Source organism: Aedes albopictus, chromosome 1 (assembly GCF_035046485.1).
Source record: "Aedes albopictus strain Foshan chromosome 1, AalbF5, whole genome shotgun sequence".
In the NCBI taxonomy this organism is placed as follows: domain Eukaryota; kingdom Metazoa; phylum Arthropoda; class Insecta; order Diptera; family Culicidae; genus Aedes; species Aedes albopictus.
In genome coordinates this window covers 317,139,559-317,165,365 of record NC_085136.1, presented here as the reverse complement: position 1 = coordinate 317,165,365, position 25,807 = coordinate 317,139,559, and the positions used below count along the sequence as shown (strand labels likewise).

Here is a 25,807-nt window from a genome sequence, read left to right as displayed (position 1 = left end):
TCTGAATCTGCTGAATAATTGCTGGATAAAGGCTGAAAAACGTTCTTCGCCTGGATATAACACAGCGCAACATTTTTTTGTCTCAAGAGCAAACTTATGTGGAGACACATTTTTGAGCTATACCTAAATTTATAGGGCAAAATGTGTGATTTTGGGCTTTTTTGACTGCAAGTTAATGGCACTGACATTATTTTTAAGCAATCAAAGTATTAATTGGTGAATTAACATCTAAATTAACGATTTATACCAAATATCTCGTTTTACCAAATTAAATTTCATAGTTTTAAGCATTTAATGGTAGGTACTATATTTGATATACAAGCTAGCCTCCAAAACTTGCATGCAAGTTCAGCACCCAACTCAAAATGCTTAAAACTATGAAATTTTATTTAGTAAAACGAAATATTTGGCTTAAACCGTTAATTTAGATGTTAATTGACTAATACTTTGATTGCTTAAAAAAAAAATCCATGCTTAATGGCTTGTAGTTAAAAAAGCCAAAAATCACACATTTTGCCCTATAAAATGAGGTATAGCTCAAAATTGTGACGTACTGGAGCAAATCTAAGCCCGGATTCGGATTCAGCGATCCAAAATCTGTCAGAGACACATAAGTGTGCTTTTGAGACAGACCAAAAGTTATTTTTTTTCGCTGTGTAAGCGCTTCTTCAACCTTAATTCAGCAACCTGGAGAGCTCAAATCAACTTATGACTGGATAAAATCACCAAAATTGGATGTTCAAGAGCTGAACAAATGATTACAATTCTTTTGCACAGCTTTTGTACAAAAAAAAAGGCTGATAAGCATAAGTTAGAAAAGCGCTTAATCAGATTTAGTTGAGAACAAACAGTTACTTAAAAAATATAAAAACTTTACAAAGTTTTGTCTTATTTTGTATTTTCTATTTATTATTGAAAAATTTCAATTCATAAATAAAAGTAAACCGAAACTTAATAAAGTTCATATATTTTTAAAATACTATACTGAAATATCCTCACGAACTAGATCAAATTTTTAAAGGGAATTGTGCAAGATTTATTATCAAAAATTACACCAAATCGCCGAATTGTACTTAGTTTATAATTGTCTTATTTCTCCCTACAAAAACCTGGAAAACTCAGGGAATTTTATTTTGCTTTATGAGATGAGTAGACCCTGTCTGACATTTGTGGAACTTCAGAAATTATGTGATCTACTGTCAGGTTATAACGAACTTCCATACAATATCAACACTCTACAAATTATAATACAAGACTGAACGATAATCTGGAGGAGTATGGCAGATTTATCATACTAGTAATCTATCAACAAATTATACACTTAATCGAGTATAATATAATTTATTTACTAAAATTAGTTACTTCTAGTAGTATTTTGAAATTCCTGGAAATGACAACGGATTTTATTTTATTCTTCAACCACTCTTTTGTTCTTCAACAGCTCTTTTGTCCACTAGGGCACTTCGTTAGCGATTCCAATTGACAGTTGCAGTTGTACTTTGTACAGCGCCCAAATGTATACTATTCTATTTCTACTATATCGAATTGATTGCCTTTGCGCTGTTGTCACTTTTCTACCCTGTCCATGGTATAATGATAAACACTAGGATGTTGATATTGATTGTTCCTTTTCCAGTTCGATTGGGGGTCCATTATGAATTGCCGTTAGCCCAATACCCAAGTTTCCGGGTCCGTTCCCAAGTAACACACATGTTATATAAAAGTTACAACTGCGCAAATTTTGGTTATATAAAGGTTTATTTCACGTTATTTCAACACAATGTTAGAATTACGTAAAATAAACTTCTATACAACCAAAAAACTTGCGCTGTCGTAACTCTATTATAACATGTGTGTTGCTTGGGTTAGAGCATATGCTCAGAAGAGGATCAGGTGTCAGCCGCTCTTGGGGGGAAAAGCAACTAACGAAAATGGCAAGTGCCGGGGCTGGGATCGAACCCATGACCATCCACTTATGAAGTGAACGTGTTGCCACTATGCCACATGCCCCGGCCAAGACAACGGAATTAATTAGAATAAAATTAATTGGTGAGGTCGTTCCATGCTATTTGAATTAGTACAGTGGTACAATACCAATTCAATCGTTTTGATTCACTAGACTCAGAAAGCCAAAATCTCCAAAACATTAAACTTCCAGTCGAAAATCTAATAGCGTTATTATCATATATTTTAATATGTTACAACATAAAGAGAATGTGTTGAGAAGTTTATACGAATTTGTACCATTTGTACCACTTATCATGTTTTCCCTTTATATCTTTATATTCAAACCCTTGTTGCCTGATTCAAAACATTTGTACTTTTCATTTTTTTTTTAATTTTCATCCATGACGACCAATTACAAATCTCGTCGTGAACACCAGCCAGGACTGCACAGTGCACACCCACACCCACCACCCACACGGGGGAGCTTTATGGCGTCGCACGTAGCAATGTGGCGAAAGCTCCATCGTCGCCCATCACCCTGAAAGGGAATCCAACACAGCAAGGACAAACTGCTGCTCATTTGTTGTGCCCTCCTAGCCTCGAAGCGTAACGGAAAGTCGTGTGAAAAAAAAAACGATGAACATTTTTCCAACCTTCAAATTGCACAATTTTCACTCGAGAGCACGACGACGACCCGACGACCATTTACCAGTGTGTAATGGAACGGGGATTTTCTGGTGCTATCCCAGTTGGCTCAAGTTCACGGGATGGGACACCGTATCGCACGCGTTTACCGCTGAGCTCTTGTGAAAGTGTTTAATTTCCGACCTGCGGAGTGCATGCTGCTGCAGCAATGCACCGATGAGGGTGTGGGAAAATGGATTCGCGATGAAGTGGGGGGACAGACATCGAACCATGACGAGGTTGGTTTGGATAAATTGTACTGATGTCCTGTCTGCGTTTGTTATATACCTAGGTACGTACTCGATGAGTGGGTTTTATCTGCTGTTCGAAATTGGGGTGGTCAAAAAGCAAAGTGCACCTCGTCCATGATCGTAAAGTCAAAATTACAATCATTATCAATGCTCGCAAATTTTATGTAATTTCTACACCCGCACCTCCATTTAGGTAACGAGTCGGGAGGAAGCCTAAATTTTATTTTACCTAAATGGATTCATTACCTACCTAAATGGATTTCAAGGTTGCAAAGAGTTTCAGAAGGGCAAGTGACTTACAGATGCAAAGGGGAGGGGGTCAAGGCTTTCAGATGTAAAGGAGGGATGGTCAGAGGGATTTCAAGGGAGTTTTTGGGAGGAGGGGATCAGAGGCGTTTCAGGAGGTCCCAGAGGGCTTTAAGGGGGCTTCGTGTGTTCTCAGGTGAATTTCACGGATGTGTCAGAGGCTTTCCAAAGCGTTTCAGGGCGTTTCAGGGCATTCCAGGAGGTTTCAGAGGTATTTTAGGGGGATTTAATTTGTATTACAGAGGTGATTCAAGGCGTTTCAGGAGGTTTCAGAGAGGTTTTGTGGGGTTTCAGAAACTCTTGGGTGAGTTTCACGAAGGTTTCAGAGGCGTTTCAAAGCGTTTCAATGTGTTCCAATGCGTTTCAGGGCGTTTCATGGCCTTTCAGGAGGTTTAAGGGTGCCTTCAGAGTGTCGCAGGTGGATTTAACGGAGGGGATTTTTCAGATGCGTTTCAAAACTTTCAAAGCGTTTCAAGGCGTTTCAGAGCGCTTCAGGAGGTCTAAGGGCAGCTTTTTTTCCTCCCCTGTTGGGGAAATTAAGCCACTGCGTCCAATAAGATGAACTTTTGTGGCATGTCCCGTTTTGATATTCGCATCTAGCCAGCTAATTACCATGTGTCAAGTAATCAGCTACTGCCACGACGCGTCGTCTCCCAGTCAGGTGCAATGGAAATGATAAACTCCAAGACTTTCCCAGGTTTTGCAGACCAGATCTCACTGGGTTGCAAGCAACCACTATTTAGAAATCTTTGCCTACGCGTGTATAAAGCACTACAACTGCAAAGCAGATGTTCCGAGGTTTCACGTTTCGTATTACAGAAACGACAGATATCACTCTGAATATGGCCAATATTTTCCAAGTAATATCTGCTCGGGCAGTGTCCAGTTACTAGGCCAGTGTATGAACATAGAGCTCTCTTGTTGAGCTCTAATAGCTTTTTGGTTTTATAAGCATTTGGTGTTATACATCGTTTTGACTGATTGCAATTTTTGACATCCATCCAATTGGATATCACCCTCTGCTCAGCCCAGCGTTTCAGGTCCATTTTAATTGTACAGTTTGATATACCACAGAATGGTTCTGGGCCAGTAAACTGTAAATTGGAACCACTTTTAGCAAGCTCGTCTGCCCTTTCATTCCCTTCAATGCCACAGTGACCTGGAACCCAGTATAAGTTTACTGAATTCCCTTGACACAGCCTGCGCAGTAAAAGAATGCATTCCCAGACAAGCTTGGAAGTACATTTGTAAGCGCACATTTGTAAGGGCAGCTTAGGGGGGCTTCAGAGACTCGCAGGTGAATTACACGGAGGTTTCATGGGGGTTTCAGAGGCGTTTCAAAGCGTTTCAATGCGTTTCAGGGCATTTTAAAAGGTTTCCAATGAATTTGAGGGGGCTTAAGAGGCTTGCAGGTGAATTTCACGGAGGTTCCGTTAGGGTTTCATAGGCGTGTCCTTTGTATAGTGCATGCCGTATTACTTTATCACCATTGAGAAGTTACACTAAAACCCCAATTTACGCTCAAAACGAAGGAAGCGTAAATTGAGGGAGCGTAACTTGAGGGGACTCCCATTTGGGAATTAGTGCGTAAATCGGGGAGTGTTTTTTTTTTCAGTTTTATAATTAGTTTGTGAAGATCGATATCACAAAGTTCCTAACCTATGAAAAGGTTATAAGTTATTTAATTACAATTAATAATTTAGCAGTTTTGCTAAGTTCAGTGATTCCCAACCTACGGTCATGGGTCAAGCAAATTTCTCAAGAACCAAAGGTGTGAGGATAAAGTTAAAAGGTTTTTCACATTCTGCACTTCAGGGAGTATGTATTCATCACAATGTAGTTGTATTAAAAAGATCAGTGCTATTCAAACTATGGTCACGGACCACGTTAATATCTCAAGAACTGAAAGTGCTAGGAATAAGTTATAAGTGAACTTCTCTAAGAACAGTGTAGTGCAGATCATTAGAAATAGTTAGTGCCCCAATTTTTACCAATAATTGTATAAATGTTTAAAACTGCATACAAGCAGCTCCAAATGCACAAAACGGCAAGAACTAACAACGAAAAACGGTAGACAGTTCCACCCTTGAAAAAGGCCAAATACAAAGTGCCGAAACGTCGGGCAGAACAAAACTATCCGTTTTGATTCCCTAGACTGCGAGAGCCTGTTAAAATTGAGATATCATCCAGTCGAATAGTTACACAATCAAATAAGAGCAAATGTTTTACGGATTGATCATCTCAAGGATCAGTATCTTTGATACAGGTATGTTGAAAAATCAGTGGTTTCCAATTTATGGTCACGGGCCACGTGAATATCTCAAGAACCGAAAGTGCTAAGAAGAAGAGCAAAGTTTAAGTTTAAGTTCATTTGGCCGAATGTCGTTTTTTTCTGAACGCCATTTGGCCGAACGCAATCTGGCCGTAATGTTCGTTTTTCCGAATGCCGTTTAACCGAATCATGATCAAAAGAATTCAGAGGAAGTTTTCGACATTCTAACTGCCAATCTGTTCATCAGAAGTATGTCCTTTTCTCAATCATAGGCTATTCTTTTTGATATTCATTGATTAGTTGATGTTGAAATAACCGATATTTTATAAAGTTTTTTTCCTTCTTTGAATCATATGCTGTTCTCCTGAGACATACTGAAACGGCAAACAATGCCATGGTCACTTTATTTCATAATTCATTTTTCCGTGATGAGAGTTTCGACTGGAAATTTGTTGAATATTTTAACTGGCTTTCTCAGTCTGGGGAAATTCAAAACGACTAGTTTTGTATTGCCCGACGTCTCGGCCTTGTTTATTTGGCCTTTCTCAAGGGTAAAACTGTCTGTCGTTCTTCGTTACATTTATATATGCCGCAATTTTCATGTTGGGCTTCTTGTATGCGAAATAACTATTTGATTTTGTTTGGGGACACTGGACTGGACACACCTATTATCAACGACCTGGACTGTACGATTACAGTAATCGTACAGTCCAGGTCGTTGATAATAGGTGTGTCCAGTCCAGTGTCCCCAAACAAAATCAAATAGTTATTTCGCATACAAGAAGCCCAACATGAAAATTGCGGCATATATAAATGTAACGAAGAACGACAGACAGTTTTACCCTTGAAAAAGGCCAAATAAACAAGGCCGAAACGTCGGGCAATACAAAACTAGTCGTTTTGAATTTCCCCAGACTGAGAAAGCCAGTTAAAATATTCATTTTTCCTTCAAAAGGCATTCGACCAAATCTCATCTCTCATCTCATCTCTCATCTCATCTCTCATCTCATCTCTCATCTCATCTCTCATCTCATCTCTCATCTCATCTCTCATCTCATCTCTCATCTCATCTCTCATCTCATCTCTCATCTCATCTCTCATCTCATCTCTCATCTCATCTCTCATCTCATCTCTCATCTCATCTCTCATCTCATCTCTCATCTCATCTCTCATCTCATCTCTCATCTCATCTCTCATCTCATCTCTCATCTCATCTCTCATCTCATCTCTCATCTCATCTCTCATCTCATCTCTCATCTCATCTCTCATCTCATCTCTCATCTCATCTCTCATCTCATCTCTCATCTCATCTCTCATCTCATCTCTCATCTCATCTCTCATCTCATCTCTCATCTCATCTCTCATCTCATCTCTCATCTCATCTCTCATCTCGTCTCTCATCTCATCTCTCATCTCATCTCTCATCTCGTCTCTCATCTCATCTCTCATATCATCTCTCATCTCTCACCTTATCTTCCATGTCATCCTTCGCTAACCCTCTATCCTATCCTCTACCCTCCCATCTACCCTACCTTCTACCCAACCCTCTACCCTAACCTCCTACTCTGCCTTTTACCCCACCCTTTACTTTAACACACTACTCTAACCCTCAACCCTACCCTCTACTCTACCTTTACCGTACCTTCAACCCTACCCTGTAACACAACCCCCTACCCTACCATCTACCCTACCCTCTACCCTAACCCCCAACCCTACCCTCTACCCTACCTTTTACCCTACCCTGTAACATTATCCTCTACTCTGCCTTCTACCCAACCTTCTTCCCTACCCTCTACCCTACCCTCCACCCAACCCTCTACCCTAATCCTCAACTCTAACCTCTACTCTAACTTTTACCCTAGCTTCCACCTTACCCTGTAACATAACCCTCTACTCTACCTTCTTCCGTACCCTCTACCCTACTCTCCAACCTACCCTCTACCCTCACCCTCAACCCTACCCTCTACCCTACCTTCTACCCTACATTTTTCCCAACCCTCTCACAAAACCCACTACCCTACCTTCTACTCTACCTTCTACCCTACCATCTACCCTATCCTCTACCCTAACCCTCTACCCAAACTTCTATCCTACCTTCTACCCTAATCCTCTACTTTACTCTCTACCCTACCTTTTACCCTACCCTCTATCCTACCTTCTGCTTCTACCCTACCCTCTATCCTAGTCTCTACCCGAACCCTCTACCTTACCTTCTACCCAACCCTCTATCCTACCTTCTACCCTAATCCTTTACCCTAACCTCTACCCTACCTTTTACCCTACCCTCTAACATAAACCTCTACCCTAACCATCTACCCTACCTTCTACCCTAACCCTCTATGTGTCATATATATCACTTGTTACTTGATCCCGAATACCAAAAACCCTAGCTAAAACCCCAATTTACGCCTGAGGAGCGTAAATTGGGGGAGCGCTATTTGGGAATCAGTGCATAAATCGGGGGGCGCAAATTGAGTTTGGCGCAAAATAAGTGAGCGTAAATTGGGGTTTTAGTGTATAAAGTATTCGGTTTTGTTACAGTAGTCATTTTCAACTTAATCGCAAGGAAGGTCCGATTGATAGGTTCCGCTTTTAACACGCTCCTTTTTCAGACAAAATCGGATCAATTAACGATAAAGTCAAGAAATGACACCGATATTGACCATGCTTCGGAATCCTAGTCCTTACTGCCTCAAATCAGTGAACAACGAATAGAAGATTAGGATTACTATTCTATTTTTTCCTTGTTTCAAGATCCATCTCGGCCAGCACCAAACCGAGACCTAAATGTGATATGAAGGTATGAAAGGTATGAAATGTAATAAGGTCCAACGTTTTTCCTGTAATTACTTAAACAGGCTGTTCCATAGTTGGAATCAGTTAAGACTAAGTTTCGGTTTAGTAGATCCTTTCGCCGCAACGCAACCTAAAAAGGTGATCTACCCACGCTACGGGCTCCGTTAAAGATCGAGCTTGATTTAAATCCTCTTAATCATTCATCTTTCAGCACGGGTCGCCTGACACCTTGAAGTGGGTTTACCTGTTTAGTGGACTTTTACTCCCGGAACAGGTGGTCCGTAGTGCTATTATAAGTCGGCAGCTACACTGACAATGGGGGTTAGAGGCGTTCCAAAGCGTTTCAAGGCGTTTCAGAGCGTTTCAGTAGGTTTAAGGGGAGCTTTGGGGGCTTCAGAGGCTCTCAGGTGAATAAAACGGAGGTTTTAAAGAGATTTAAAAGGCGATTCAAGACGTTTCATGGCGTTTTGATGCGTTTCAGGGCGTCCCAGGAGGTTTCAAAAGAGTTTTTGAAGGCTTCAGAGACTCTGAGGAAAATTTCTCGTAGGTTTCATAGGGGTTTCAGAGGCATTTCAAAGCGTTTCAAGGCGTTTCATAAGGTTTCACAGGGACTTTAAGGGGATTCAGACGCTCGCAGGTGAATTTCACGGTGGTTTTATGAGGGTTATAGAGTTGTTTTAAAGCGTTTAAAGGCGTTTCAGGGCGTTTTAGGAAGTTTCACAGGGGCTTTATAGGGCATCAGAGGCTCTCAGGCAAATTTCACGGAGGTTTTATTGGGATTTTAGAAGCGTTCCAGAGCGTTTCAAAGCGTTTCATGGCGTTTCAGGAGATTTCACAGTCGTTGTATGGGGCTTCAGAGGCTCTCAGGTGAATATCACGGAGATTTTGTAGAGGTTTTAGAGGCGTTTCAAAGTGTTTCAAGACGTTTCAAGGGTTTTAATATGTTGCAGGGTGTCCCAGAAGGTTTTAGGAGGCTTCAAAAGCTAGCGGGTGAATTTCTCGCAGGGCCTCCAAAGCTCATGGGGTTTTAAAGCGTTTCAGGAGGTTTCAGAGTGATTATAGGGGGGTTCAGAGGCTCTCAGGTAAATTTCATGAAGATTTCATGGGGGTTCTAGAGACGTTTCAAAGCATTTCAATGGTCTTCAGAACGGTTTCAGGGGAATATAGACGCCCATTTATCATTTCCTCTTTTTGCGTAAATCTCTTAGGGACAACCGAATACGTTAGTGAGTCCGATGACCGATGACCCAAGGAAGTTCTTGGAGATCCTCAAACTGACAATGAAATTACCACTTGATAACACATGATGCTGTATAAGCATAAATTCCATTCATTATGCTCCAATAGATCCCTGATTACACTTGTAGGTCAGATGGCCTTAACTCCAGGGAGTTCTCGAATACTTCTATACAATCATAGAACCCACCACTTGATCGAACATAGATACCTGGGGCTGTGTGAGCATAAAGCTCATTCTTAATGTTCTTAGATACAACTAGTAGCCCTCGTAGATTCGATGACCTATACTCAAGAGCGTTCTTGGAGATCCTTTAAGATTCTTCGAACTCAAAACTTGATAGATCATAGTTACCTGAGGTTGTATGAATATGAACCTTAGTTGTAAATCACTTAGAGACAACCAAATACGCTAGTAGACCCGATGATCTAACCTCAAGGAAGTTCTTGGAGATCCTCGAACTTGATAGAACATAGATGCCTGGCGCTGTGTGAGTATTGAGCTCATTATTAATGCTCTTAGATACAACTAGTAGCCCTCGTAGATTCGATGACCTATACGCAAGGGAGTTCTTGGAGAACCTTCAAAAATCATTGGTAGATCCAATGGCCTTACGCAAGGAAGTTCTTGGAGATCGAATGAACGAATTCACCACTTGACAACACATAGCAACATGAGGCTATGTAAGCATAAGTTTCATTCATAATGTCTAAATAGATCACTGATCACGCTTGTAGATCAGATGGCCTTAACTACTGGGAGTTTTCGGATACTCTCAAACTTTTAACCCTTAAATACTCCGTAAACGTCCCTTAACTTTCAATTCTGCTATTTTTCTCGAAAACCAACTTTATCTGTAATCTTGAGTACTCCATCTGCTTAGCGTAATTCCATTTGGTTAACGTTACCTCAATGGAGGGACCTAAATAGATTTTACCTAAATGGATCCTACCGAAATGGAGGTTTCAGTGTACCAGATTTTAAAGGAATTTGTCTATCAAATGCATGTAAAAACGTTCAGGCCAAGACTAGTCATTTTCTCCACGTTTAATTATGTGGCATTTCCATTTAACCGATAAGCACCGTGATTGACGTAAAACAATAATTTCGCGATATATTGGTGAGCTCGTTCCATACAACTTTTTCAATTCATTCTAGGGAAGGTCCGGTGTCTGTTGAGCTGATTTGCCATATATTGCCTATATTTAAAACTCAGATTATATTATACTATTTTTGTTTACTTAGCTGCCTTTTCTTATTTTATTTGTGCTGTGTCATTCTAAAACGAATTTTCGTATACTTACTGAGATGCTATTTTCGCATGAACAATTTTTCCACAGAATTATTCCTCGTTTATATTGCAGCCACCCTACGTTCAATTTAATTCCCATTTAATTTCATTTCCGTTTGTTTTATTTTAATTTAATCTTATGTTATCTTTGGTTTTTCTCTCTTCCGTTTCCGTTCACCCTCTTCCAGAGATCAGCCTACCGGACGTGGTGTCCCGGTCCCTGTCGAGCGTCGGCCTCCCGGACTGCACCGTCATTTGTCCACCATCCATCCGGTCCGGGTCAGCCTCACCCCAATCAAACCGAGCCTCCAGCCGACGAACTCCATCGCCCAAGAAGCAGAATGGCTCGGCTCTAGACATTGCAACGATTGAATCACCACCCCAACCGTCGTCACTTTCCCCCTCCCCGTCAATCCTCACCGCGCCACCGTTCCTCTACTTCGAGCATGAACGGCCGCTCGCCAGCCACCTGGACCGCATGACCAGCGCCAGTTCGCCGAATCTCAGCTCGGTTCAAGCGAAAAAGATGGAATACCTGCTGCCCCACCAGCAGCACCCGCCCGGATCTCAACCGCCGGCGCCACCCTCCAAGCGCCAGATTTCCCCAAAGATTCCAAAGAAAACGCGCCATCTCTCGACGAGCTCGGCCGACGGCGACCCGGCAGACGGCGGCGGCAGTGTGCCCAAACCCACCCTGAACCTGCGGATTGCCAGCCTGGTGGAGACGAACAATCACAAAAACTACACCAATGGCAACGGGAGCAATGGAGGCGGTGGAATCGACGTCCTGGCCAAACAGGAACCGGCGGCCATCAACAACAATCATCCGCACCCGGGCCCCTACTGGAAGCACAAAATCACCAAAAAGCAAAGCAAAATGGCCCAAGCGCAGCTGGACAAGCTGACACAAATTAATATCCATTTGCACGGTATGTTATTTTATTTATTTTCACTTTTTTTTTTCATTTTCAACCATTGCACTTTTACACATGGGGATTTGCGATGATCCCATCCATGCAACCAAATTGATTGATTTGATTTAATTTAATTCCGTACCGCTTTGCTGTTTTATCTCACTTGAGCTCGGATAAGTTTTTTTATCGCTCGTTCGTTTGTTTCGTTCGTTGAAGGCTTTTCAGTCAATTAATTATGCCCCAGAGGTGGATATTGATTCGGTTTAATTGCGCGATTGTTAGGTGATTATCGGTGCATTGAAAAACTTTTATCAGGCCTTAAATTGATGGCGTCCAGCTCATATAAAATATGTCTAAACTAAATTATCAATCACATCAATCTGACGAACATTACCATTTTTCTTTTCTTTGTACCAAACTGTGACGCGCGAGCAACCATTTGTGCGGACAGCCAACTGATTTAGAAATAAACTAGAATGCGGACCACCGACAGATTTCAGGGACAATCAAAATGTTTACCATGTTTAAATCCTTTTAGAGAAATAATATTAACAACTAAACTGCTGCACGTTACATGCAATACAATTCAATATAACTTTGCTACTTCTGACCGTTATATTCTGAGTTGCTTTGTAATTGAACGGTTTCAGGACATTTCATGGTTTGCAGAATGTCCTGAAGTTCAGGACTTTCAAGCACTGCAAAATCTACCACAATCACCATATAATATATGATTGCGAATCGCGGTCATTGTAAGCCATGGTACTTCGCAATTCTACGAGAAGATCTTTTTGAAGTTGTACGACATTATAAGGTATGCAAAATGTTCTGGAATTCAGGACTTCAAGTTCTGCGGAATCTATCACAATCGCAGTTCAATCTATGCTCGCGACTCACCTCTGCTGTTGTTTGGGGTGTTCCGGAGTGCATGGAAAAGTCTTGTTCACGTTTGCCAGACATTTTAAGGTTTCAAAAAACGCCCGGAAGCTCTGAAGTTTTGAGATCTACATAATCTACCGCAATTCCGTTTTACGCCTGAGGTTATCCATCGTACTGTACAAAATCTAAATAATCAAACCTGAGCGTCTGTTCTACAGGAGGCTCACAACAGAGTCTGATCCCCATGTTAAGGGCGGCTGATCTACGTCCGAGTGCCAGGGAAGGACTTTAACCTCAACTGACGTGCACTGTAGTCATCCGCAAAGTAGGAGGTGTCAGGCCCTACGAGCCAGCCGTGAAATACCATAGAAACGGAAAACCAGCAACAGGATAATACGAACCGAGACCAACGGCAACGACCCCAGCGAACAAAAAATGACTTGCGATTGGAAACTCGGTACGTGGAACTGCCGATTTCTCAACTTCATTAGGAGCACCCGCATACTCGCCCATCTACTGAAGGACCACGGGTTCGGCATCGTAGCTCTGCAGAAGGTGTGTTAGACAGGATCCGATTAGAGATAATCATACCATCTACCAGAGCTGCGGCAACACACGCGAGCTGGGAACAGCTTTCATCGTGATGGGTGATATGCAGAGGCGCGTGATCGGTTGGTGGCCGATCGTCGAAAGAATGTGCAGGTTGAGGATCAAGGGCCGATTCTTCAACTTCAGCATAATAAACGTGCACAGCCCACACTCCGGAAGCACTGATGATGACAAGGACGCATTTTACGCGCAGCTCGAACGCGAGTACGATCGCTGCCCAAGTCACGACGTCAAGATCATCATAGGAGATTTGAACGCTCAGACGCCCAGACGAGTGCGAGCTCGATTAGGCCCCCCCCCCTAGAGGACTGCTGGAGTACAGTGAAAGCAGCCATCAACGACGCAGCCGAGAGCACCATCGGGTAAGTGGAACGGAATCGACGGAACGAATGGTTCGACGAAGAGTGCAGAACCAACGGGTTTGGAGGAGAAGAACGCAGCGAGGGTGGTAATGCTGCAGCAAGGGACCCGACAGAACGTGGAACGTTACAAACAGAACCAGAAACAGCAGACCCGCCTCTTTCGGGAGAAAAAAAAAACGCCGCCTGGAACATGCGGAGTGCGAAGAAATGGAACTGCTGTGCCGTTCCCAAGAAACATAGAAGTTCTTTTAGAAGCTCTACGCATCTCGCAACGGCTTTGTGCCGCGAGCCGAAATATGCAGGGATAAAGACGGAGGCCTCTTGATGGACGGACGTGAGGTGATCGAAAGGTGGAAGTAGCACTTCCATCAGCACCTGAATGGCGTGGAGAACGTAGGCACGGGAGACCACGGCAACGGAAGAAACGACGACGCCAGTACTGCGGAGGACAGAAATGAACCAACTCCCACGCTGAGGGAAATTAAGGATGCCATTCACCATCTCAAAACCAACAAGATGAACCCAGAAAAGTTGACCACCTGTCTGCATCGGCTGATAGTCAGGATCTGGGAAACCGAACAACTACCGAAGGAGTGAAAGGAAGGGGTAATCTGCCCCATTCACAAGAAAGGCGAACATTTGGAACGTAAGAACTTCAGGGCGATCACTATTTCGAATGCTGCCTACAAAGTGCAATCCCAGATCATCTTCCGTCGTCTGTCACCGAAAACGAATGAGTTCGTGAAAACTTATCAAGCCGGCTTCATCGACGGCCAGTCGACAACGGACCAGATCTTCACAGTACGGCAAATCCTCCAGAAATGCCGTGAATACCAGGTCCCAACGCATCACCTGTTCATCGACTTCAAAGCGGCATACGACAGTATCGACCGCGCAGAGCTATGCAGAATCATGAACAAAAACGGCTTCCCTGGGAAGCTGACTAGACTGATAAAAGCAACGATGGACGGTGTGCAAAACTGCGTAAGGGTTTCGGGTGTACTATCCAGTTCATTCGAATCTCGCCGGGGACTTCGGCAAGGTGATGGACTCTCATGCCTACTCTTCAACATCGTTCTGGAAGGTGTGATGCGACGAGCAGGGCTCAACAGCCGGGGAACGATTTTCACAAAATCCAGTCAATTCGTGTGCTTTGCGTACGACATGGACATTATCGCCAGGATATTTGGAACGGTGGCAGAGTTGTGCACCCGCCTGAAACGCGAAGCAGCAAAGGTCGGACTGATGGTGAATGCCTCAAAAACAAAGTACATGCTGGTAGGCGGAACCGAACACGACCGGATCCGTCTGGGTAGTAATGTTACGATAGACGGGGATACTTTCGAGGTGGTGGAGGAATTCGTCTACCTCAGATCCTTACTGAAGGCTGACAACAACGTGAGTCGTGAAATTCGGAGGCGCATCATCAGCGGAAGGCGAGGCCTACTACGGGCTCCAGAAGAAACTGCGGTCGAAAAAGATTCACCCACGCTCCAAATGCACCTTGTACAAAACGCTAATAAGACCGGTGCACCTCTACGGACACGAGACATGGACCATGCTCGAGGAGGACCTGAAGAACTTCAGGACATTTTGCCAACCTTGAATCATCTTAAAACCGTAAAAAGTACTTATTGTTCAATTACAACGCGAATCAGAATATAACGGTCAAAAGCCGCAAAGATATATTGAATTGGAGCTGCGGTCAGCTGCGGATCTTGTTGTTCATGTAAGTGTTAACTCCAGGATAGTTTGGATATCCTAGAGCGTCCAAACAAACCTAAACCAGCTGCGGCTTTAAGACTATTTTGCATGATTGCCCCATGAATTCATTACAATAGGCGCTTACATTCAGGCGGTTACAGAAATTCCATAACGTCTTGGAGGCCTTGAGGTGATCTCGGTTTATTGGACGTGATCACCGATGTAATTCGGACATCAAGGATCTCCGTAATCTATATTTCAATGACAAAGATCATGAATGTAAACAATTTTATGGAACAAAAAAAAACATCTATTCCGACACCCCATCAATAGGGTGAAGAGGGATGTCCATCAATACATCTTATAGTCAGTACAACTATTCCCCTTGATGTATACAAAATTTCAGCAGCTTGAAAAACCACTGAAATCTCGATATTTGAAAAATATTGGACCGTCCTGTCATTTCAAGGGTTATGGCTAGTTTCCACCTGGTAAGTACTGTGTAAAAGGATAGGACAAGTAATGGTCAAGTAAAACTTTTGCAATCAAAATTACTTTAGCGTTCGCAGTTGATAAGTAATTCGCAGCCAAAAAGATTTGCCAACAGATGGCACTGTCATGCAATGCTGTCAGTCATGTTGTTAATTTTCCGTATACGGAAAAATATGTCGATGTATTATTCCGTGAGTAAAAGGGACATTTCTCTTTCTTTTTGTTTCTTCTTTCGCACCAAAGACATTAGTGTGCATTAAGCTGTTAGTACACAGGGGCCTTAGGCCTATAGTACACAAGGGTAAATATTTGGCAAGGGAAGAACTCAAGATAAAACATCGGTTTGAAGTGCAAAAAAATACGGAAGCACTGTGGTATGTACTCAAAAAAATTCCGCAACTCTGCCGCTGCGGCAAAACGCAATGAGCGTGGATTTCCTGCGGTTTATTTCAAAACAACTTCAGTTTGATGAATAAGTTTGTTTCCTGGAAGAAAGTAATTATGTGAGAATCTGCAGTATTGCCCTTGCTCTGTTTCGCTCTATCGGTGGTAATTGTGGGACGATCTTGGGTTCGATAATGGGGTTATAGAGAGAAAATTAGTGCAGTAAAAATCCAAAGATTTTAAGAACGAACTACCTGGTCAATCCATGAGATATAAAGAAGTTAATACGGAAGGAAATTCCAAGAATTCCATTCTCATAAAAGAAAGTTATGATTTTATAGAAGTCCGGGTATTGTCCGAGATTCTGCAGGAAGCGGGAAATACTATAAAAAAAAACTAATAATTCGGCGAAGCTCCTCAAGTTCTTCAAAGAAGCTGTCGGTCCAAGAGAAGCTAATGATTTCAAAAGGAAGTTCGGGACTCTGGGAGTTTTGGAAAGATGGAGTTTTTGAGTTCCTCATGAAAATAGCTCTTAATTCCAGGAACAAGCTGTCTAGTTCTCGAAAATTCCTAAAAGAGTTCTCTCAGGAGTTCCTCGATAATTCTTCTTGAATGTCCCCCAGGAGTTCACAGGAATTCATCCAGAAGTTCTCCTCCAGTTCATCCTCCAGAAGATTATCAGGAATTCCTCCGGAGTTTCCCGGAAATTCCCGTGGGAGTTCTTCCAGGAGGTCTCCGGAAATTCCTCCAGAAGTTCACCGGCCTTTCCTCCAGGGAGTTCCCCGAGAATTCCTCAAGGAGTGTTCCGAAAATTCCTCTAGGAAATCCCCGATAAAACTTCCGAGAGTTCCCGGGTATGCCTCCAGAAGTTCCTCGTTAATTCCTTGAGGAGTATATCCAGGAGTTCCCCAGAAACCCTTCCAGGAGTTCTTCGGGAATTCATCAAGGGGATTTTTGAGAATTTCTGTTAGAGTTCCCGGTGATTTCTTGTAGGAGTTCCTCGGGAATTCTTGCAGAAAATCCCCTGGAATTCCCCAATGAGTTTCCAGGAAACTCCCCAAGGAGTTTTCCAGGAACTCATCTAAAATTACCTCGGTAAATCCACCAGAAGTTCACTAATAATTCCACCATGACTTCTTCGGGAAATTTTCCAGGAGTTCCTCTGAAATTCTCGTGCAATTCTTCCAGAATTCCTGCAGGACTTCCCCGAGAATCCCCGGATGGATTCCTGGAGAAATTTACCGGAGAAATCCCCGAAGCAATTTCTTGAGCAATCACCAGAGGATCTTCTGGAGCAAATCTCCAAAAATTCCTTCTAAGATTTTTCCAATAATTCCTCCGGAGATTCTTCCAATAATTCCTCCGGAGATTTCTCCAGGAATTGCACCGGAGATTCCTCCAGGAATTCCTCCGGAGATTCCTCCGGGGATTCTTCCAGGAATTTCTCCGGAGATTCCTCCAGGAATTTCTCTGGAGATTCCTCCAGAAATTACTGCAGGAATTTTTGGGGGAATTCCTGGAGGAATCACCGGAGGAATTCCTGGAGGAATCTCCGGTGGAATTCCTGGAGAAATCTCCGGAGGAATTCCGGGAGGAATTTCTGGAGGAGTTCCAGTAGGAATTTCTGGAGGAATTCTAGGACGAATTTCTCGAGGAATCTTTAGAGGAATTATAATTTGAGGAATCTTTAGAGGAATTATTATTTGAGAAATTTCAAGGAGGTATTTCTGGAGGAATCTCCGGAGGAGTTGAATGAGGAATCTCCGGAATATTTTTTGGAGGGATCTCCGGAGGAATTCCTGGAGGAAACATCGGAAGAGTTCCTGGAGAAATCAGCAAAGATAATCCGGAGGCATCCCCAAAGAAATTCCTGAAGGAATCCTCAGAGGAATTCCTGGAAAAATTGGCGGAGATAATCCGGGAGGAATTTTCGGAGGAATTCCTGGAGGAATCCTCGGAGAAATTCCTGGAGCAATCCTCGGAGGAATTTCTGAAGGAATCCTCGGAGGAATTCCTGGAGAAGTCCTCGGAGAAATTTCTGGAGGAATTCCTGGAGGAATCTCCGGAGGAATTCCGGGAAAAATTTCTGGAGGAATCTCCGAAATAATTTCCGGAGGATTTTTAGGAGGATCTTTTGGAGGAATCTCCGAAAGGTTTTCCCCGAGGAATTTCCAACAAAATCTTCGGAGGAGTTCCTGCAGGAATTTCCAGAGAAATTTCTGGAGGAATGTTTGGAGGAATTACTGGAGAAATTTTAGAATGCATTCCTGTAGAAGTCCTAGAAGGAACTCTTGGAATGCTCCCGGAAGGAATTTCTGCGAGAATCTGAATAAATATCTGAGTGAACCCGGAAAAAATACTACGGAAATTCCTCATGGATGGATTTTTTGTAGAACTTCTTACGAAAATCTCAGAGACATTTTAAGACAATCCCCAGCGAACTCCGGGTGGATTTTCTGGTGGAGCACCTGGAAGAATTTCAAGAGAATTTTCTGCGAAATCTCAAAGAAAAACCTTCGTACGGAACGACAGAAGATTCATCACAAAGAATCCTTCGATCCTTTCCATTCAATTCCCTGTGAAGCTTTGTCCCAGTATTTCTTCAAGAACTCCATGAAGTAACCGTCAGAGACCCAGCAGAATTCCTCCCACTGTAGTGCGAAAGTAAGTCTTAATTTTCCCCAGAAGCCCACCCAAAGTTATAAATTAAATCATTTTCCCCACACAACATTTCCTGAGGAAACGAACGAAATTTCTTCAAGTCCAAATCATAAACAACCTGGTGCCCTTTTCTTTCACATCCTTCTTACAGCATCGTTTCGTTAAAATGCTGTCAGTTAAACAAATGTCAAAATTACTTACGGAAAAAGGAGGAATTTTACTTGAGCGCTCTACTTGGGAGCAGGAAACTAAGCTTTAAAAAGAAGTTGTTGTCATGAAATTTCCGCTAGAATTTTCTGGGATTGGGCAAAATTCTTGGCATTTTTTGAAAGGAAATGATTTTTTAATTATTTTAGGCAGACTTACTGAGGAAATTCCACTGTAAGTTCTGTTTATACTAAAATCCGAAATTATTTCGAAAAGTTTAAAATGTCCACTTGACGTCTCTCTCTCTCTTCGAATTATGTTTTTTTAAGCTGCCTGGAGAAGACTTTTCTAAGCAGTTTTTCAGCAAATCCACGTCATGTTCCAGTTCGCATCATAAGCAGTCCCATGGTGAATTTCCCGGATGCTATTTCAGGATTCATGACGAATATCCAGGGTTCACATTAGGGAATTTCGGCATTCCCGGTGATTTTTTTGAATTTCATTGGTGTATTCAGCTTCTTTTTATTTATCACTCATTCTCCTTGATGAAGAAAACAAAAAGCGGGATGGAAGACGAGGCAAATACCCTTCCATCTCTCTCTTTCTCTTATTTGTTTTTACTAGATTGATTGTGTGGGAAAAAAGAAAATCTAGCTATAAATGTTTTTGAAAATTCGAGTACATACTAGTACTAGTCCAACATGGCAGCTTCCGGTTTAGAAAATCCATGGAAACCCACAAAATATGGGTACATACTTTTGAAACAATATCGACGAATAGTCGTTGAATATCGATGTTGATTTCCTTTTCAAATATTAGATAGGAATAGTCAAGAATCTCAACTTTTTTTCCTCCCCCTGAAATATTAAGTCACTGCGTCCAATAAACGGATTTTTTTTTTCTGAAATAACCTTAACTTACAAAGCACATAGATTTCCAAAGGTGTTTCTGCGCTCGTGTACGTGCAACTCAACATTACCCAATGGGTAATCAGTAATCAGTACATTGATTACTCACTTCTCATTTTTCATGTGTCACTCCTCAGTGCTGCACACTCGTCTCTCATTATTTTTCACATCTTTCTCTTCATTATTAGCTGGTTCACGCTTCTCACTCTTCACTTTTCAATGTTCACTCCTACGTGCTTACTTCTCACCCCTGGCTCTTTACTGCTCACTTCTTATTACTCCCTTTTCATTCCTCTCATTCCTGACCAATGAGGTCAGTACTTTTCTTATCATTCTCTACAATTCGCTTCTCCATTTTCACTACTCACTCCTCACTTCTCTTTTCTAACTACCCATTTTCCACTCTTCGCTGCTCACTCCTCACGTTACATTTCTCAGTGCTTCATATTCCCTACTGATATATTCCCGACTCTCACTTTTTACACTACTTACTTCTCACAGGTTTTACTTTTCACTGGTTATTCCTCATTAGATTTTTTTCGCTTCTTGCACTTCACTACTCATTCTTCACTACGCACTGCTTACTTCACAGTCCTTACTCTTGCGTGCTCAATACTCAGTAATCATTGCTCACCCATACTATTTTTAGGAATGTTGAATACATCGATTATTTGGCCAGTTGTAATTGATAAGAGCACTAAGTTTGATAGTTTTTTTTATAAATGCATTAATGTACTCCTTGAAACTTAACGACGATTTTTAATCAACTTAAGCAAATTTGCATTATCAAAGAAAATCCACCATATCATGCACCAACATTTTCTGGAACTGAAAACTCGTATTTAATCGGGCATCATGAATTTGGACTTAAATTGATTGATATATTCAATCACAAATAAAAAATCCACATCACTGTTCATTTATTTAAATTCGAGAAAAATTCTTTCCTTTCATATCATTTTACAACTTTAATATAGCATTAGCGTTACTGACCTTCCAGTATATTCAAAGGTTATTATTCAAGAAAACATGAGTAAACATTTTAGTTTCCAAACATGTAACTCCGTAGCAAAAAAAAAAACAATCTGCACATCAAATATACTCGCATACATACATCAGTAATGTGACAACAAACCATGCAGATCTTCAGGTCTTTACTCGTGGAAGTTCTTGGAGGATTAAGAACATCTTTGAAAATTAGTTCCTTACAGAAAATGGTTCATAGACCTGTAGGATGTTACAACGTATCAGTAATGTAACAACAAACCATTGATTACGCTTATAGATCTTAAGGCCTTAATCCGCAGAAGTTCATGATAGACCAAGCATAACTTTGGAAATTAATTCTCTTCAGCAAAATGCTCAATGGACCTGTAGGATGTTACACCGCAACAGTAATATGACAACAAACCATTGATAACGCTTTAAGATCTTCAGTTCTTTACTCATGGAAGTTCTTGGAAGACCTAGAACATCTTTGAAAAGTATTTCCTTATAGAAAAATGGTAAATAGACCTGTAGGATGTTACAACGCATCGGTAATGTAGCAAGAAACCATTGGCTATGTTTGTAGATTTTCAGGCTTACTCGCGGAATTTCTTGGAGATCAAAATTGGAGGTCGTGTTTGAAAATTATTTATTTACAGAACAATGCTCCATAGACCTGTGGGATGTTGCACAGTATCAGTAATATAACAACAATCAATCGATTACGCTCGTCGATATTAAAGCCTTTACTCGCGGAAGTTGTTGGGTGTCCTGGAACATTTTTCTCTACACCAACTTGCTCCACAGACCTGTGGGATGTTGACAGTCTCCTTGATCCTTCGCTTCGTCCGTCTAAACAGTCCTTAACACCTCAAAATATCCTCTGCGATCTTCCTTAGAAACAGTATGCACTCTGCTCCCCATAACCCATCTCTTGTCCCCTTCCCCACTAACCCCTAGATTCAACCCTTGCTGCTACCTCCTTCCATTTCCTTATTTACTCTCTAAAACAATCCTCGGATATCTGAAGGTAAGGACATTTCAAATATATTCAGATTTCCCTCAGTTTTTTACACGGGTTCCCGAATTAGCACGGTATTTTTTACACGGTACGTATCCTCCGTGTAAAAAAAAACCTTAGTGTAATTATTAACAGTTTTATTTTTGTGTTGAATGTCGTATATTAACTTGTAAATATTCCCCTAGTGTTAACCCTTTATAAGGCCGAGAGAACCAGGCTCGGAATCCACTCGTTCTACTTTGGAATATTAAGTACATGTGGTGTAATGAACAGAAACGTTTTTATTGTCAAAAAAAATCGATGGTCGATTTTGTATAAAAAAAATGGTCTAAATTTGAACCTTTTGTCAACAAAGTTTAAAATGTTGTTATTTTGTGATGCGTTAATCAATCATGCTGATTTTTTGACAGGTTATTGTCTTAATATTCATGAGGTACTTGTGTGGATTTGAACTCGATTGGTCAATTATTTTGGACGACACACAGTGGAGCACCTAGTACATCAAAACTGATCAAAATTATTTTGACGCATTTTCACAACCCAAATGCAACCCAAATTAGTAATGAAACGTATTTCATAGTTTTCGTATTTTTTTAATTCGTCATTAGGGTGACCAATTTTATGATTGTAAAAGTCAAGATTTTTCAAAACTCAAATTTTTCAAAAAATCACAACTTTTGAACCAGTTGACCGATTTTAAACTTCTTTTTTTTGCTTGAAAGCTGTTGAGTTCTAGTTTTCAGTAAAAATACGTTCAGAGGGCCAAATAGTGTTTTAAGGCAAATAATATCATATAATAATATAATTATCACGATTTTTTCAAAGTGTTGCAACTTTTGAAATCGGAAACATCCGGAAGGTTTTCTTTCTGCATTTGAAAGAGGAACAATAGTTTTATCATACACTAAACGCAGATTTTCCGGAAACAGCCGGAAAATCAACTTATTTCATTTTGAATGTACGGTAAAGGATTCCATCAAATATTTTTTTCAATATTTTCATATATTGTATGTAAATTCAACGTCAATTTGTTTGGGTTTCAAATTAACAGAATAACAGCATTAACCTTCTTTAACAAACTGCATTGTTGAATTGATTGACTATCAATTTCATTCACTTTGTACGGTCAAAACTAGCACGCGCTGTGAGTTATATCAAAGAAAACGGCTAAACTTCAGCTTCACTTAACCTCTTCTGATAAGCGTAAACAAAACATTTGTACACTGCTTAGCTGTCAAACGATTACACGATAACTACACTTGGCAAAAACACAACGGAAATTACTTCATTTTGAGTTTTTCCACTTATGATCAGGTTTTGATGTGATTTACTCCAATGTGCGACATGGCAATTTTAGTACATGTCCATTTATTATAGTACATTTTTTCAAAAGACTGAGTTTCTAAAAGTAATGAAGCAATCAAGTTGAAATTTTGTCCACAAGTAAAAGGAACATGGGCGTTTCATTCCCCATCATTCAATTTTTAATTCGCTCATCATAACAGAATTTCGAGCTTAGAAACCTTCATACACTCAAAAATGGCAGTTTTTGGAGAGACATTTTGTCCTAAAAAAGCCCATTCATATTTGTTATGGCTCAAAAAAATCATGAGTGTTCACAAAGGCCTAATGTATTCATCATTTAAAACAGAAGTTGTAAAAAATTTCTAAATGAACAGAAAAAAAAATATGTGTATAAGGTGGCAATATAGTTGCCACTGACTTATAAAGGGTTAATGCACATTTATAGGGTTCTGGCAGAATAGAGGCCCGCAATCCTATTTCGATTGCCAACATTCAGGCCATTTCGGACCGCGATTAAGTACTAGAGATGTAAACCTTTCCCTGACACAGACTTCAAGTTATAGAAGTCTAGTGATGAAACCCGAATCGGCATGCTCCCTTAGGATTAGAAATTCCTACACAAAACTCAAGCTATGAAAGCAACTAATGCTGCGAACGAAAGGCAACCTGCCAGACAAAATACTATTACAGGATTAACTGATGGACCAACAACATTTATGAAACCTCGTCATCCTGTCATCGGAAATTGTTATCCACTAGGGTAACAGGGCAAAATATATGTTCTGTGTTATGTTTGTCCATATGTGATGTCCTATTTCATTACGCATTTGTAATATTCCACTATAATGTCATATTTTAATGTGCATTTGAAGTGCTTAATTATTTTTCGTAATATAATTCTAGGAGTCATTTTATTTCGAATATTTGTTCTTTGATATTTATAAATTACGATTCCATCGTCTGTGGTGCATATGTGTATTCCAATCGTTAACTCCACAAGATGCATATTTGTGCTCAGGAATTCTAAGAGAATCTCATACTCAGGATGAATTGTTTACGATGATATACAGTCAGAAATAAAGGAAGACATTCCACCCAAGTAAAAAACGTTCCGCTTCAAATGACAAAATGCACTTCCATGTTCCATGAAGTTAAGATAAAGTACCGAATGGAACTTTCTAGCATAAATTGATTCAAGTCAGATTTCAACCACAGTACACTTCATCGCAATTGTGGTGGTATGATAGAGCGTGGGACTCTTACGTAGCGACTAGCAGTTCGTATCCATATTCATATTTTTATTCACTTACACTCCATGTTTATTGATTTAGTAAATTCAAAAGTATTGTTCATGAAAATTTACTTATAATAGTTATTTATGTAACGAGTTGCAAAAAGTTGATTTTTTCAGCACGAGTCGTACATTTATCCAACGAGGCTTGCCGAGTTGGATAATTACGAAGAGTGCTGAAAAATCAAATTTTGCAACGAGTTCCATACAACATTTTTTTGCGATTCTGCACTATAAAATTTGTTTTTCACTTGCCGTTTCAGTATCACTACGGCCTACTTTTCATTACTGAATCAAACAATTGCATTATGGTTCATAATGCAACTCATTTGGGTTGCATTATGAACCATAATGCATTTGTTTGATTGACAACCACGGTCTCCGCGGAAAGAGCATGGAAAACTGTGACGGTAATAGCACGGCTTGCTTGATTTAAATTTCATGTCTAGCATGATGGAACACGTGGGTATTCCCATTGAGTCACCGGGAAGTACGATGATACTGATGGTAATCATCATATTCCAATGAATAGTTTTTGTCATTGCAAAAAATGTTGTATGCAACTCGTTGCAAAACTCGATTTTTACAGTACTCGTCATAATTATCCAACTCGGCAAGCCTCGTTGGATAAATGTACGACTAGTGCTGTAAAAATCCACATTTTGCAACTCGTTGCATAAATAACTATTATGCAATGATTTTTTTCATAATGCAACTCATTTGAGTTGCATAATGTTCATAATGCAACTCAAATGAGTTGCATTATGAAAATTATGCAACTTTTTTTCATTATGTAACTCGTTTTAGTTGCATAATGAACCATTACGGAAAGTAGGATATTATGATACAGAAATGAGTAGTATAAAATAGAAATTATGATACTGAATTGCATAAATTTATTTTTCGCTAAATTGACAAAAAAAAATGTTTTCTAAGAACATCATGCTACTGTAGTGAACTTCTAGGACTTGAAAGTTCCAATAAAGTTCAAAGTGGCAAGCAGCCAGAAAGCTCCATTCGCAGCTTAGGTATGCTGTTTCACTTGACCAAATAGAATAAAATAATGACATTTTGAAATGTCAAATAGTGACAAATTCAATTTCAACGATGCACAAAAATGCCTATTTACCTTTTAGATGAGACACACATAACAATGGATACAAGTATGCGCTGAGTTATTATCTTCAACATTTAATTACATCCCATTTAATGACGTATCAATTTGCAAAGGTGATTTCATCCCCTCGGGTGTACAATTCCTGCAATCTTGTTTCCAATTTCTGTAACCACTTCGAGACAGATTTATTTGCTGCTTGAGTTGCTCTCCAGGAAACATAATTGTTTTTCATCTCGGCCTAC

At 40.6% G+C, this 25,807-nt stretch overlaps 1 protein-coding gene across 4 annotated transcripts in view; it reads left to right on the top strand.

Annotated features, from left to right (window-relative positions):
* Positions 1 to 25,807, top strand: part of LOC109423620 (ankyrin repeat and fibronectin type-III domain-containing protein 1-like) — a 324,977-nt gene that overhangs the window by 195,688 nt on the left and 103,482 nt on the right. For all 4 annotated transcript variants that reach the window (XM_062847175.1, XM_062847176.1, XM_062847174.1 and 1 more), the window contains one exon: positions 10,973 to 11,713. In XM_062847175.1, the coding sequence (XP_062703159.1) occupies positions 10,973 to 11,713 (741 nt within the window). The remainder of the gene's footprint in view (positions 1 to 10,972; positions 11,714 to 25,807) is intronic.